The following is a 14,429-nucleotide window of genomic DNA, read 5'->3' on the forward strand; positions in this document are numbered from 1 at the left end:
GATTCAAGAGTGCAGCATTGGCAGCTCAGTGATCATGAGCAACGTTTGCTTCAGTGACTTGATTTTCCAAAATGTTGACCAGCTTCTGGTAGAGTTCGGGGTAAAACAAACCCACCTTGATTTAAAGGCTATTTTGTTAATAGAAAGATCAGTGTAAATCACAAGCATGCAAAAATCCCTGGTGGTGACATATAAAACAAATACCAAAAAGATGAACGACTCCAATTCATGGAAGGGAGTGAAATACCTCAATGTTAAAAATCCATGAGTTCATAACAATATTAAAACAAAACCCAAAAAGCTTCATCAGCCATCTGTGGAGGGTGCTAGGGCACCAGTGCATTACTTTTAAAACTAGTAAGTGAGTGAGAAAGAATCAAGCACTTATCCTGCCTCCTGTAAAAACTGTGTTTTAGAATAACCAAAGAATTGATGATGAAGGAAAAGTCTTATCTATAGAAAAATTCTAATTAATAAATGCAGAAGGGATAATAGAATTGGTATACCAAAATTTGTGACACCTGATGAAATAATGGATCTAGCCACAATCATCAATGGCTACCAAAAACTTTAGATGAAAGGCTGATGGTGAACTTGATAATGGAGATATCAGACTAGCAACACCTGAACCCATTGATCACTCTCCTTCACGTCACAAAGTAGAGATATGAGCCATTATATGGTCCCTACCTTGATGTAGTGGGAAGGATGCAGCCCACCAGAAAGCTTTCTTGCCCTGCCCCCACCTCCAAAATAACTAAATCTGCTCAAGCTTCCAGATCTAACTACAGATCTACAGGAGACAGAGGAATGTCTTAAACAGTTAAATGCAATAAGCCCAATTCAGAAAATGGAGAGTTTTCCAGGACAATTGATCTTGTTTCTTCAATGAATAAATAACAAGGAAATAAAAAGAAGGGAACTTAGGAGACATAACCACCAAATAGGTGGACTTTGTTTGGATCCTAAGCCGAACAAACTGAATAGTTTCAAAACCAAAAAACTTTGATTAGACAATTAGATAATTTGAACACTGACTGATTGTTCAGTGACATTGGAGAATTATTGATTTGGGGGCATGTGATGATGGTATTGTCATTATTAGAAAATAAAAAAAGAGTCCTTAAGAGTTTATTGAGAGGCTGGCCCAGTGGCGTAGTGGTTGAGTTCACGTGCTCTGCTTTGGCGGCCCAGAGTTTGCAGGCTCGGATCCTGAGCACCGCTTGTGAAGCCACACTGTGGCAGCATCCTACATAAAACAGAGGAAGATTAGCACAGATGTTAGCTCAACAACAATCTTCCTCAAACAAAACGAGGAAGATTGGCAACAGATGGTAGCTCAGGGCCAATCTTCCTCACACACAAAAAAGAAGACTTTATTGGGGGCTGGCCCCATGGCCAAGTGGTTAAGTTCACGCACTCTGCTTCAGCAGCCCCAGGTTTCACTGGTTCGGATCCTGGGTGCAGACATGGCACTGCTCATCAGGCCATGCTGAGGCAGCATCCCACATGCCACAACTAGAAGGACCTACAACCAGAATATACAACTATGTGCTGGGGGGGTTTTGGGAAGAAGAAGAAGGGAAAAAAAAAGAAAAGATTAGCAACAGATGTGAGCTTAGGTGCCAATCTTTAAAAAAAAGAAGAATTTACAGAATGGAGTGAAGATAATCTGGCATCACTTGAAAATAAGCCTGTGCAGAGTGGAAGGTATAGACAATATAAAACTGACTATATGTTTATAAATGTTGAATCTGGGTGATAGTTGCATGGTAATATACTGTGCTATTCTCTCTACTTTTGTGAATGTTTGAAAATTTTCATAATAAAAAGTTTAAAAAGGAAGGTTTAGGCTCAAGACTCAGAAAGTCCACAGGTTTTTTTTACCCACCAATATTGTCTTGCCAATATTCAAAATTTATATGGTTCTCAGAATAATTCTTCATTCTACAGGACTGTCCCATGCATTACTAGGCTTCTAGCATTCATAGCCCTGCTGGCTAAATGCCATTCGCACCATCCCGAATATTGTGCCCACCAATCTCACCACCACCACCACTACCATATACATATACATTATGTATTTCAAAATGCCCCCTGGGGCTCGTAATAACTCTGTTGAGAACCACTATTTCACATGGATAATCACTGAATCCTCAAAAACATCCAAATAAACCCTTGCTGTTCCACATGTGGTCCCCAGACCAGCAGTAGGTGCATAATTTGAGAGCTTGTTAGAACCTCAGGTCCCGCACCAGACCTAGTGAATCAGAACCTACATTTAACAAGATCCCCCAGCGGATCTGTATGCACAGCAGTCTCAGAAGCAGTTTTACCAAGTAGATATGATTATCCCCATTTTACAGTTGAGGAAAAGGAGATACAGGTAAGAAACTTGTCCAGGCAGTTTGACTCCAGAGCCCTTGTCATAACTATTTCCATTAGAACACAGGAATAAACTAGAAAGCAGGAAGGAGTGGGGACTTTACGTCTAATAGGGAGCCCCTAATTTCAGAGTTAAATGGTGTCGAACCAAACGCTGTAGGCAGAGAACAGCCACGTGGAGATGAAGAATGGAAGAGAAAGGCCTAGACTGAGAGGGATGCTGGAGGTCTGCCTCTCCGCCTGTTCAGCTGAGAGAGAGAGGATGCAAAGTGACAAAGTTCATAAACACTGAGCATCATTAAGTTTATCCATGCCCAGGAGGCAGAAAACCAGGAACCGCAGAGGCTGTGTTCTGAGGCCAACTGAGGTGGAGGTGGGACTGCATCTCCTCAAACACTAGGAAAACTTCACAGGGTCGGGTCTGGTGCCCTTTCCCCTGGGGCCTTCTACACGCATCTCCTACTAGTCCCAGTGAGAAGGAACCTCAGGGTTCCAATAGTCTTGGGATAGAGATATGGTGCAATGGGGATACAGACCTCAAATCTTCTTTTTTGAAAGACTTACTTTAAAACTCTGGCCCCACATACCAATCCCCAAAAGGGAGGAGTGATCCTTGGAAAAATAGCTGATTTCAGATCTGGGTAGGAAAAGTATAAGATGAGTCCAAAACATTACACCAGAAAGCAATAATGTGCTCAAAGACTCATGGTGATATGTCAAAAGGACGTAAGAGTCAACTGACTAAATTTGGGACAATTAGAGCATCAGGAAAAACAATGGTAATGATTAGAAAACATCAACTATGGCCAACTACGGCAACTATGCAGAGGTTAAGTCCACACATTCCACTTCGGAGGCCTGGGGTCCACTGGTTTGGATCCCGGGTGCAGACATAGCTTGGCAAAAGCCATGCTGTGGTAGGAGTCCCACATATAGAGTAGAGGAAGATGGGCACGGATGTTAGCTCAGGGCCAGTCTTCCTCAGCAAAAAAAAGAGAAGGATTGGCAGCAGATGTTAGCTCGGGGTGAATCTTCCTCAAAAAAAAAAAAAAGAAAACTAAAAAAAGGAATCTATGATTTTGTGGTGGCATTTTTTTTTATTAAGGTTATAAAAGTTAACATCCTTGTGAAATTACAGTTGTACATTATTATTAGTCATGTTGTAGGTACACCACTTCACCCCTAGTGCCCTCCCCCAACCCCCCTTTCCCCTGGCAACCACCGATCAGTTCTCTTTGTCCATATGTTAACTACCACCTATGAGTGGAGTCATACAGAGTTCGTCTTTCTCTGTCTGGCTTATTTCACTCAACATAATACTCTCAAGGTCTATCCACGTTGTTGTGAATGGGACAACTTTGTCCTTTTTTATGGCTGAGTAGTATTCCATTGTATATATATACCACAACTTCTTTAGCCAATCATCAGTTGCTGGGCACTTAGGTTGGGTCCATGACTTGGCTATTGTGAATAATGCTGCAATGAAGATAGGGGTGCATGGAGCTTCTGAAATTGCTGATTTCAGGTTCTTAGGATATATACCCAGTAGTGGGATGGCTGGGTCATAAGGTATTTCTATTCTTAACTTCTCCATACTGTTTTCCATAGTGGCTGCACCAGTTTGCATTCCCACCAACAGTGTATGAGGGTTCCCTTTTCTCCACAGCCTCTCCAACATTTGTCACTCTTGGTTTTGGATATTTTTGCCATTCTAACAGGTGTAAGGTGATATCTTAGTGTAGTTTTGATTTGCATTTCCCTGATGATTAGTGATGATGAGCACCTTTTCATGTGTCTATTGGCCATCCGTATATCTTCTTTGGAGAAATGTCTGTTCATGTCCCCTGCCCATTTTGTAATTGAGTTATTTGATTTTTTATTGTTGAGTTCTTTGTATATTATGGAGATTAACCCTTTGTCGGATAAATAATTTGTGACTATTTTTTCCCACTTAGTGGGCTGTTTTTTTGTTTCAATCCTGTTTTCCCTTGCCTTGAAGAAGCTCTTTAGTCTGATGAAGTCCCATTTGTTTATTCTTTCTATTGTTTCCCTCATGTGAGGGGTTATGGTGTCCAAAAAGATTCTTTTGAAGCTGATGTCAAAGAGTGTGCTGCCGATATTCTCTTCTAGAAGACTTATTGTTTCAGGCCTAATCTTTAGGTCTTTGATCCATTTTGAGTTTATTTTAGTAAATGGTGAAAAAGAATGGTTGATTTTCATTCTTTTACATGTGGCTGTCCAGTTTTCCCAGCACCATTTGTTGAAGAGACTTTCTTTCCTCCATTGTAGGCCCTCAGCTCCTTTGTCAAAGATTAGCTGTCCATAGATGTGTGGTTTTATTTCTGGACTTTCAATTCTGTTCCATTGATCTGTCCATCTGTTTTTGTACCAGTACCATGCTGTTTTGATTACTGTGGCTTTGTAGTATGTTTTGAAGTCAGGGATTGTGATGCCTCCAGCTTTGTTCTTCTTTCTCAGGATTGCTTTAGCAATTCGGGGGTGTGGTGGCATTTTATCAAAAGGGTAAAAGGTAGTGGTGGTGGGGATTGGGGAGAGTGTTCCTCATTACAGGATGCCAGCTAAGAAATAAAGGAGTACTGGAATTAGAAAATTACCACTTTGCAACAACCAATTTAACAATTGACAGGCAAAAATCGATTCATGTGAAACTCATTGAATGAAAGTTTCTGGGAAACAATATTCACATAGTCTCAAAGTCTCACCTCCCAGATCACTAATTACAAAGAGGTAGGCATCACCTTAATCCCGTGAGCAAATACATCACCACCAGTAATGAGACAACTGTCATCAAATATTCCGTGATGCAATGTAATGGGAGTGGACATCACCTGTGTGGTGTTCTTGCCTATGGTTAAGCTGAATATAATCTTGTGGAACATAATCCAACAAATCCAGACTGTGGGACATTCATGAGGAAAAGGTTCAGGGAAGATAAATGACTTGCCTAGGATCACCAGTTCTATTGTGGACGCAGGCAGTCTGATTCAAGGACTCCAGCTCTTAGCCACTATTTTAATCTGAACACAAGGGTAGAAACATCAAGGTATCCTGTGACCTTGATGCTTCAAAAATGTCAGTGTCATGAAAGACAACCAATAAATGCAGGACTGTTCCAAATTAAAAGAGCATTAAATGAAATGACTGAGTCTTAATTGGATCCTGGATTTTTTAAAAAGCTCTAAAGGACATTAGGGTGTATTAGATAACATTACATCGATAATATGGGTGTGATGCTCTTGTGGTTATGTAGAAGAACGTCCTTTAGGATAATACATACTGAAGTATTTAGGGATGAAGTATATGGTGTGTCTATCTTTAAAAGAGAAAGCGGATGCAGCAAAATGTTAAGTGGCAACTCTAGGTGGAGGAGATATGGGTGTTTCTCGTCCCTTTTCAATTTTTCTGTAAGTTCAAAATTTAAATTTGGAGGAAAAAAACTAGATAGGAACACTCTAAGATAATTTGCAAAGGAAGGGACCGTGATGCAGGTGTCTGACCATGTAGAGTAGAAAGCTCTTGCTGGTCCCCAAATGGATCTTCCATTTGGAAGCAAGTGCTTATGGAGGGAAAAAAGTCTAAGGAAGGTACATGGATGCGTAGGCGATCTCCTATGAATTCTCCCAAGTAATATGAATTTCTCCTTTACCGTTAATTTGACCAGAGAAGACTAAAAACTAAGCCTGAGGAAAGTGGCATAGCGACATAAAATACATCATTTTGTGCTGCAGAATTCCAGGTAACTGCTAGAATTTGAGGTACTAGATACCTCTGAATGCAGGGGTACAGCAGGGTGGGGGATGAAACCAGGATCAGGAATAACAGCCAGACCCCACCCTTAGTCCCCCAGCTCACAGCATACACCATACCCTGGCAGGTTTACTATCTGAACTTGCCTGACAAGGGCTAGGCACTGAATTGAAAAGACAGATACTGTTATTATCCGTCTTTTGCAGATGAGAAAACTGAAGTACTGAGAAGTTGAGTGATTTGCCCACTGTCATACAACTAGTAAGCAGTGGAGCTCAGGTTGGAAGCCACGCAAAGTTTTTCAGGGGTCCACATTCTTAACCACTACCAAATACTGCCCTCTAATAAAACACCAAATGTGATTTTTAGATGAGAAAAGGGTGAAGAGCACTCAGCAAAAAAGTATCAAAGCATCAAAAAAAAAATTATGTGAAATAGCGGACCATGAAGGACTCCTAGCTATAAAGAAATCAAACACAGGAACCAAGGTGGGGGACTCCAAGAGCACAGGAGGAAAGGAACCGTGAGCTTGCAAAGCACACACTGTCAGCGAGCACGACAAACGTGGGAGGCACAAGGGAGAAACCATGGAAAACTCAGTAAATGGAAGATGGAAAGTAGAACAAAGTTAAGTAGAAGTAATTATTTTAAAAGGATTAGAGAAAAATATAAAGACAAGCAAAGGCAATCCAAAATACACTAATTGGACTCCCCACAAAAAACAAAAATAAAGGAACAATTCTGAAGATACTATTCAAGTAAAATTACCAAAAGAAACTGAAAGAACACACCATGTTTGAAGAGGAAACAACCCAGAATGGGCAAAACAGAGTAATTCTAGCGAACTTAATGGTCTTCAAATATAAAGATCCTTTTGAGCAATAAGGCAAAAAACAGACACCGGAGGGAGCCGGGGAGCAGGCCATGGGTCTCATTAACGTTCAACATTTACAACACTAGAACAATATTTACAATATCCTTGAGGAAAAGGAGTGAGACTAGCAGTCTTCCAAGAAATAAAGCACAGTTTTGGACACGAAAGACCTCGAGGCATCCCAAGTCCTTTCTGAAGAAAGCCCTAGAGAACAAGCAAATCAAGTGAGAGGTAACTAGGTCAACTCCAGCAAGAGACGGCAAGGAGCATGAAATATATTTAACTGTAGGAAAAAGACTTTAAAAGGCATGCAGGTAAGCGTAACCATTACACTCACGCTTCAGTTTAGCTCTACAAAGCTGACACCAAGATAATTTAAGTGACACAAATTAAGAGGTAGAGGAGACTGAAGGGTGAGGGAAAAATCATTGTTCACCTTAGGAAAATAAGTGCTAAAAGTAAAGGCATGAAGGGATTTAAGTTATAAAGGTAACCACCAGGAAGAAAATGTGAATCTTCCTAAATTCCTGAGGAACTAGACACATACACACAAACATAGCAGACGTGATGAAATCCAATAAATCACCCATTAAAAGAAATTTTCAGACGGTATTACACAAAACTCAATAATCTTTGCTTTATAAGAGTCACACAAAGAGTGATTCAGAAAGGCTGAAAATATAAATAGGCAAAGGTATACAATTTCTTTAATTTGATCTTTCTGTCATCGTCTAAGAGAATGTTCTTATTTTAAGATACAAACTGAAGTATTTGGGGATGAAAAGTTATATCTGACATTTACTCTCAAATCATTCTGAATACCAACAGGTTGTTATTCCTTATCTACCTTAGCAGCGTGGCATTTATTTCTTCACCCAGGTCTCCAGTTGCTTCCCTTAGGTACTCAATTCTTTTTTAACTGAACACAACACTTTGACCACATGATAGTTGCAGGGCAGAAGACAATTTTACATATCCTTTGTATCCCACAAAGAAATTCAGGCCTGTGTATGTGATAAGTCATGAAAGAAAGAAAACAACTGAAGTAAAACACCACTGGATGGCATCTTTCCTTGGTATTTTATGTCACTATCATATTCTTTCAATTCCCTCCAATCAACTACTTCCTAATTAAGCAACCTCCCTCCATTTTTGACATCTCTTCCAGGAAGCTGATATGTGTAAATGTCTGTGCCTTTATTTTCTAACCTTACCCAAATGTAAAGTTTCTTCCCCGTAGGACAATATTCCAATATATTAGAGAGCTAGATACTTACATCCTAGGGATGTGATGAGGATAAGAATTACTGTTCATTGATACACAGCTAGCAAAAACAAGTACAAAATAAAGAATGAGAATAAAGAACAAGAATTTTTAAAAGGTACTCAAATATATCAATTTTATTAAGATCCTCTATACACACATTTGCTACTGAAAATTGAAATAGCACAAAAAATTATCACAATTCAAATTTTTGAAAACTAGAAATTCTAATTAATGCACCCTGCTCTAATCATGCTCTAGCCAAATCACCCAATGTTTTCTTTACATTCTTTCTACACAAGTTATTTTGCTTCAAATTCTTCATGTTGGGTTTCATCTGACTGACCACAGGCTGCTAAAACATGGGCAATACTTGAGACATATTAGTGCTTCTTTAGGTGAAATCAAGAACTTAAAGTATATTGAAGTCATTCAGATGCAAACTACATAGATTCCTTATAAATTACTGGTATCAAGGTAGAAAAGAGATGCAAGAAAAGACGACATCACAGAATTTCTATCACAGGTCATCAAAATACTGGTCTACAGTCCATCCGAGCATAATCATCCTAAAATTACTAGCAAGAATTAAGGTTTATGGCTCAGTCGACTCTGTGTCATAGTTGTTCTCCGTATTCTCAGAAACATCTCTATGATACAGGCAATAATGACAGCTACATCTAAATCTTTGAATTCTTGATTCAACCTGAAAAAAACAATGAAATGGATCAATTGAGTTAGTAGTTAAAAATAATGAAATGGAGTAACTGTACCTGAAAGAGATGTCACAGCTCTTAAATCTAATGTTGGTTATTGGAATAGCCTTTGGAATACGGAACACTAAAAAAAGGTCAACAAAACAACTATTTTGGGGGGGAAAAGAGGCAGGATTGAAATGTGTGGGTACCAAAGAATGCCAGATTATGGGTCATTTTGTAATGGTAACAGCGGCTGATTGTCAATCAATAAAAACATACTCTATGTCAGTTCTCTGAATGCCTTAAATGTGAATAACTCATTCTGCTGCTGGACACTCTACTCAGGTGTCTGCCCTCTCACTGCACGGTATTGTCATGAGAATCATGTTTGGGGACAGCACATGAAAAAAAGGTACAAACATAACACCAAGAGTGATCCTTAATATAAACTACAGACTTCAGGTGAAAATGTGCCAATGTGGGCTCATCAACTGTGTAACAATGTATCACCCTGGTGGGGATGTTGATAGTGGTGGAGGCTGTTGAGCTGTGGGGTCAGGGGGACATGGAAACTGTACTTTCTGCTCAATTTTGCTGAGAACTTAAAACTACTCTAAAAAAATTGACTTAAAAAAAAACAGTACAAACAGAACTGATTTCTCGAGAGTTCCTGGAGATTCCGAAACTCTAAACCCATTCCCTTTTCCTCCTCTGCAAAAACAAAAAAAAGGAAACCAGATACCCACCCACATGTGTAGTAAGAAAATTTCTATTTACCTCAATTTCCTTCTGCCGTGATTCTCTTTGAAGCTTCATGGGGAAAAAAAACACATTTATTGAAAACTATCAAGAAAAAGTTGGATTACTAATGTTACACAACGACCATAAGAGACAGAGGTTCGGACAATTTTACAAATGTTAAATGTTATTGACATCCTGCCCTCCTGAATACAGTTGATGAGTGACTACTGCTCATCACTACTTACATCTTAACTTACAGGAGTTGCGCCCTCCCCCACCTAGAGTTGGGCAGTGCTGTCTGCCCAGATCACAAACTCACCACAGGAAGTTGGCCGGAGTAGCGGTATTTAATAATTTGTATCATCCTTTGCATCCTTTCTTTCCGAACAGTTAGCAATGTCCTTACTCCCCTCCTCCTGTAGGGTATGTCATCACTTAACCCTTGGAATTTCTTTTCTCTGTCGGGCTGTTGGGATGGATGTTCTGGTAGAAGGGCAGGGAATTTGGTACTAGGGTTGAGAGTCAAGTTACTAAGGTTCTTTATTAGTGCTTCTGAAACAGGTGGCGAGGCAGCTGAAAGAAAAGAGTTCAGATCCATTAGGGTGAATCGCATCATCCAGAGGTCACTCACTTCCTGGCTCAATGAAGTGCTCTGTTAAGCAGGTGAACAACGGACAATGGGAGGTTCCTAAGGGTGGAAGATCACGTATACCACGTGCATTACCTACTGTGCTTGTTTAGTGCGCTGAACACCTTAAGAGCATATACTGAGAATGTATCATTAAGAATCCGCTATGGAGCCAGCCCTGGTGGTCTAGTGGTTAAAAATCCGGGCAGCGGCCTGGGTTTGTTTCCAGGTCAGGGAACCACACCACCTGTCTGTCAGTTGTTACACTGCAGCGGCAGCTCACACAGAGAACTAAAAACTAAAAAACCAACTAGGATACACAACCATGCACTGAAGCTTTAAATTAAAAAAAAGAAATCCACTATGATGGGAAACGTTTCATTTTTTAAAAATGCTTCTTCTCTTCTTCCTCCTATTGGTAGTTCTGAATGTTAGATATTTTTTTCCATGGGGTCAAAAGCTACCTAAGTATATGATTCCAAGTGGAAAAATATGGGACAGAAATCAGGTATTGGCAGTTTTTCCGTTTTCACTTGTGTGAATTTTTAACATAGACGCGGGGACGTAAAGCGTTAATGCAAATTAAAATGTTTCTGTGAAAAAGTTTCAGTTCAACTTTACAAACAATTATAAATAAACCTGTTAAACCTTACTGGAAAAAAACCCACGCCTATGAAATAGACGAAGAAACCTCAAATACAACACTCTCTCCCGAAATGCCCATTCTTAAGCAGAACTAGGAAGTCAAAGTAACTGTTTTCCTCAGCTTTTTCAGGGTATTTGATCTTTCCACTCAAACCCAGTATTTTGGGATGTTACTCACTCTAGCCAGAACCATTCTGCATACCCCATACACACTCACATCTCATACAATAAGGCAGTTAACATTAATTTTCCCTGTATGCGAAAGGATTACTATGAGTCAGGAGCCATTCAACTTCTAGGGACTTGCGCACGTGGAAATAAAGATCTCTGGTTGTAGAAGTGTCAGGTACTAAGGCAGATTCAAAGAAAAGACGAGACTGGGTATATTACACGGATAGTCTCCTTATTAATTTTTCACCGTCGCATATATTGACCAGGGTTCTTAGATGGAGGTGAGGCAGTTTGGACCTGGCGGGGGGTGGGGGCGTGGAATAGAGGACGTCAGCGAGCATCCGACCCAGCTTCCTAGCAGCCCAGTGGGTAGTTGGGGGTGCTGGCTCAAGGCCATCCACCACCACTACGCTACACCCCCCAGTTCTGCCTTTAGGGTAAGAAGGTTTCAAACTAAGTGAGCGCGTCTCCGTGGCCAAGTCCGGCATTGGGTGCGGCTCCAAGAAGTCTTGAGTTTCCGCCGCAGGAAGAACCCGGGAAAGCGGAGACCTAATCAACAGTATTCTTGGAGCACTATTTCTAAGAAAGCAACTCTTCAGTGTACGTCCTACTAATTTACATTACAGAGCACATTCTCTGGCTTTTATAAATCCGCCCCTTCCTTCAGTTTCCTCTGCAAAGCCATTTCCCTGTTTATTAACATTCCTAAAGGGTAAATTTAGCTGGAAAGCCAATTCCGAACATGTGGGTGAGTTTAAGAAAACCTTGAGGTTAAATTGAAATTTAGGTTTCTTTTTTTTTTGGTCTTTTACCTTTCCTGACACGTATCGCTGACGCCGAGATACTGCATCGCACGGCACTGAGCCGCCTTCTAGAATTCCGATTGCTCCTCCCTAGAAACGAGACTTAGAAGACTACAGCATTCCTGAGCTCAGGGAGCAAACAATGCAGTTCTCAAGAGCCCTCTCCCTTTTTCTCTTTTTCCTATTGTATTTTTTCACTGGAGGAACCTACACTGCCTGGCGGTCCTCTGCTTCCAAGGTTTACTTAACTGCATTCCTCTAGAAAAGGCTGAAGTCAGTAAAGAAAGGAGGGTCAGCTTCTCCACTCCCCGAACTCCTGGTAGTCGAGAAGGCCACCAGCTGGCTTACCTGAGTCTTCCTGGGAATTTTCTTCACTGGGCGTCTGAGAGGACTCCACGGCCCAGGTTGGATTAAGCTTGGATGAGTCCATTGGAAGTTTAGTCACAGCTTGAAGCTCTTCCTAGACCTTTGGGTGCAGCGGAAGGTGATGCTCAAGACTCTCAAACTATTACAAAGTAGCCTGGCAAGAACTGTACAGCCCAGAAAGAGCGAGGAAAACCCAGCTCCAACAAACAGTGGTGAGAGAAAGAACTAACCTAAAAGTTTAGGTCCGGTGTCCTGTTAAAAACTACAGATAAGCCAATCAGCCAGCCTATTTTGATGTAAATGCTAATGATTAAAGGGATAAGGTGAGTGGGCTAGTCCTATTAGTGGACTAATAGGATAATTTTTCATCATGCCCTCTGTCTAGTCGGCTGGAAAATTTATAAAGAGTTTCTGTGGTTGTATCTCCCTAAGGTTGCCTTAAAAATCAGCTTTTTTCAAACTCTACTTCTGGAGGTGGCTACTGGTTTGTGAACTGGGCTTTAGGTGATCCCGTGCAGAGAGAAGGGCAATTCCACCCCACTCTCCCCCACCAATTAAATCCCAATTAGGTTAACTGAGAAAGTTTCCTTGCCTGATTCATCTTAGACCTTTGGAAGCTAGTAAGAGAAAATAGAGGAGAAATAAAGCATCTGTTATAAACAGTTTAATAACAATATTTCATGGATGTGTATCTTGGATCTGTAATTTTATAATTGTTTTATAGACTAAATTTAACTGCATTTAACATTTGTGAGCAACTGAAATTAATCAAATTGCTACCGGCCCCCCCACCCCCACCCCCCGCCAAAAACCCCTACTTTGAATTCTGGCAAGGAGAACCAACATTAACTGCTGATTTCCTGCAGGAGGTGGGAGAATGAGTCCCCAGCTGCCCCCCTCTTTTTCCCATCACCTCTTCAATGAGCAGCCTCCCCCATTCCGCCTTTAGCAGGAAACTATGAGACAATACTCAGAAGCAATCTGGTTTGTTTGTTGTAAAAAGCAAAAGTTGAAGTCACATCAAGAAATATTTTTGTAGGGGATGAGGAGGAGCCATAAGCATATGTCATGTCACAACACTTTATTCAAGTGGTTCTCAAAAGTGTGGCCTCCAGACCAGCAACACCAACAGCACCTGGTAACTTGTCAGACATGATTAGAAATTATCGAGCTCTACCCCAGACCTACTGAATCAAAGACTGGGGCCCAGCGATCATCATTTTAACAAGCTTTCCAGGTGCTTCTGATGCATGCTGAAGTTCAAGAAGCAGTGCCTTATGGCACTCTTAACTTTCCCTTCCTGTTGTTCTCTCAGCTGTTTGCACTTTCTGGGCTGCGTCTCCTACAGCAGGCTCTGAGAATTCCATTGGAGAGGTGGGGCAAAAACTGGATAGGAGGAGGTTTAAGATTAAGAGGTGAGATAGTGAAAAAACCCGACCTAGACTCTCACTCAAGAAACCCAGGGGGCCGACCCCGTGGCCCAGTGGTTAAGTTCGCACACTCTGCTTCCCAGCCCGGGGTTTCACCAGGTCGGATCCTGGATGCAGACATGGCACGGCTCATCAAGCCATGCTGAGGCAGCATCCCACATGCCACAACTAAAAGGACTCACAACTAAGAATATACACCTATGTACCGGGGGGCTTTAGGGAGAAAAAGGAAAAATAAAAGTCTTAAACAAAAAAAGAAATCCAGGTTTAGGAAGAAGGTAAACTGGGGCTGGCCCAGTGGCGCAGCAGTGAAGTGCACACATTCCACTTTGGTGGCCCGGGGTTAGCGGGTTTGGATGCCGGGTGCAGATGTGGCATGCATGGCTCAGCAAGCCATGCTGTGGCAGGTGTTCCACATATAAAGTAGAGGAAGATGGGCACAGATGTTAGCTCAGGGCCAGTGTTCCTCAGCAAAAAGAGGAGGATTGCCAGCAAATGTTAGCTCAGGGCTAATTTTCCTCAAAAAAAAGAAGGTAAACCATAGCTAGAAGAAGGTGTGGGATGTGGATGATGGAATTTCAGTTGCTTAAATGTGACAGAAGCTGAGCCAAAAGCAACAGATGGTAAAAATACTGAGAGACAGGGTAGTTGAGAAA

General features: G+C 41.2%; 1 protein-coding gene across 1 annotated transcript; it reads right to left on the reverse strand.

Moving 5' to 3' along the window:
• Positions 1 to 8,418: 8,418 nt before the first annotated feature.
• DPPA3 (developmental pluripotency associated 3) lies at positions 8,419 to 12,665 on the reverse strand. Its single transcript, XM_014851001.3, has 4 exons — positions 12,326 to 12,665; positions 10,050 to 10,303; positions 9,767 to 9,799; positions 8,419 to 8,997 (listed from the first exon to the last, which is right to left on the reverse strand). The coding sequence occupies exons 1-4, from the start codon at positions 12,405 to 12,407 to the stop codon at positions 8,887 to 8,889; spliced, it is 480 nt and encodes a 159-aa protein (XP_014706487.2). The 5' UTR covers positions 12,408 to 12,665; the 3' UTR covers positions 8,419 to 8,886.
• Between the last annotated feature and the right edge of the window lie 1,764 nt (positions 12,666 to 14,429).

Source organism: Equus asinus, chromosome 22, assembly GCF_041296235.1.
Source record: "Equus asinus isolate D_3611 breed Donkey chromosome 22, EquAss-T2T_v2, whole genome shotgun sequence".
Taxonomy (NCBI): Eukaryota; Metazoa; Chordata; class Mammalia; order Perissodactyla; family Equidae; genus Equus; species Equus asinus.

Coding starts and splice junctions, on each gene's coding strand:
- DPPA3 (XM_014851001.3), bottom strand. CDS start 12,407: ATGGACTCATCCAAGCTTAATCCAACCTGGGCCGTGGAGTCCTCTCAG. Junction 10,304..12,325: donor AAATTCCCAGGAAGACTCAG/GTAAGCCAGCTG, acceptor CTTTTCTTTCAG/CTGCCTCGCCACCTGTTTCA. Junction 9,800..10,049: donor ACTCCGGCCAACTTCCTGTG/GTGAGTTTGTGA, acceptor TTCCCCATGAAG/CTTCAAAGAGAATCACGGCA.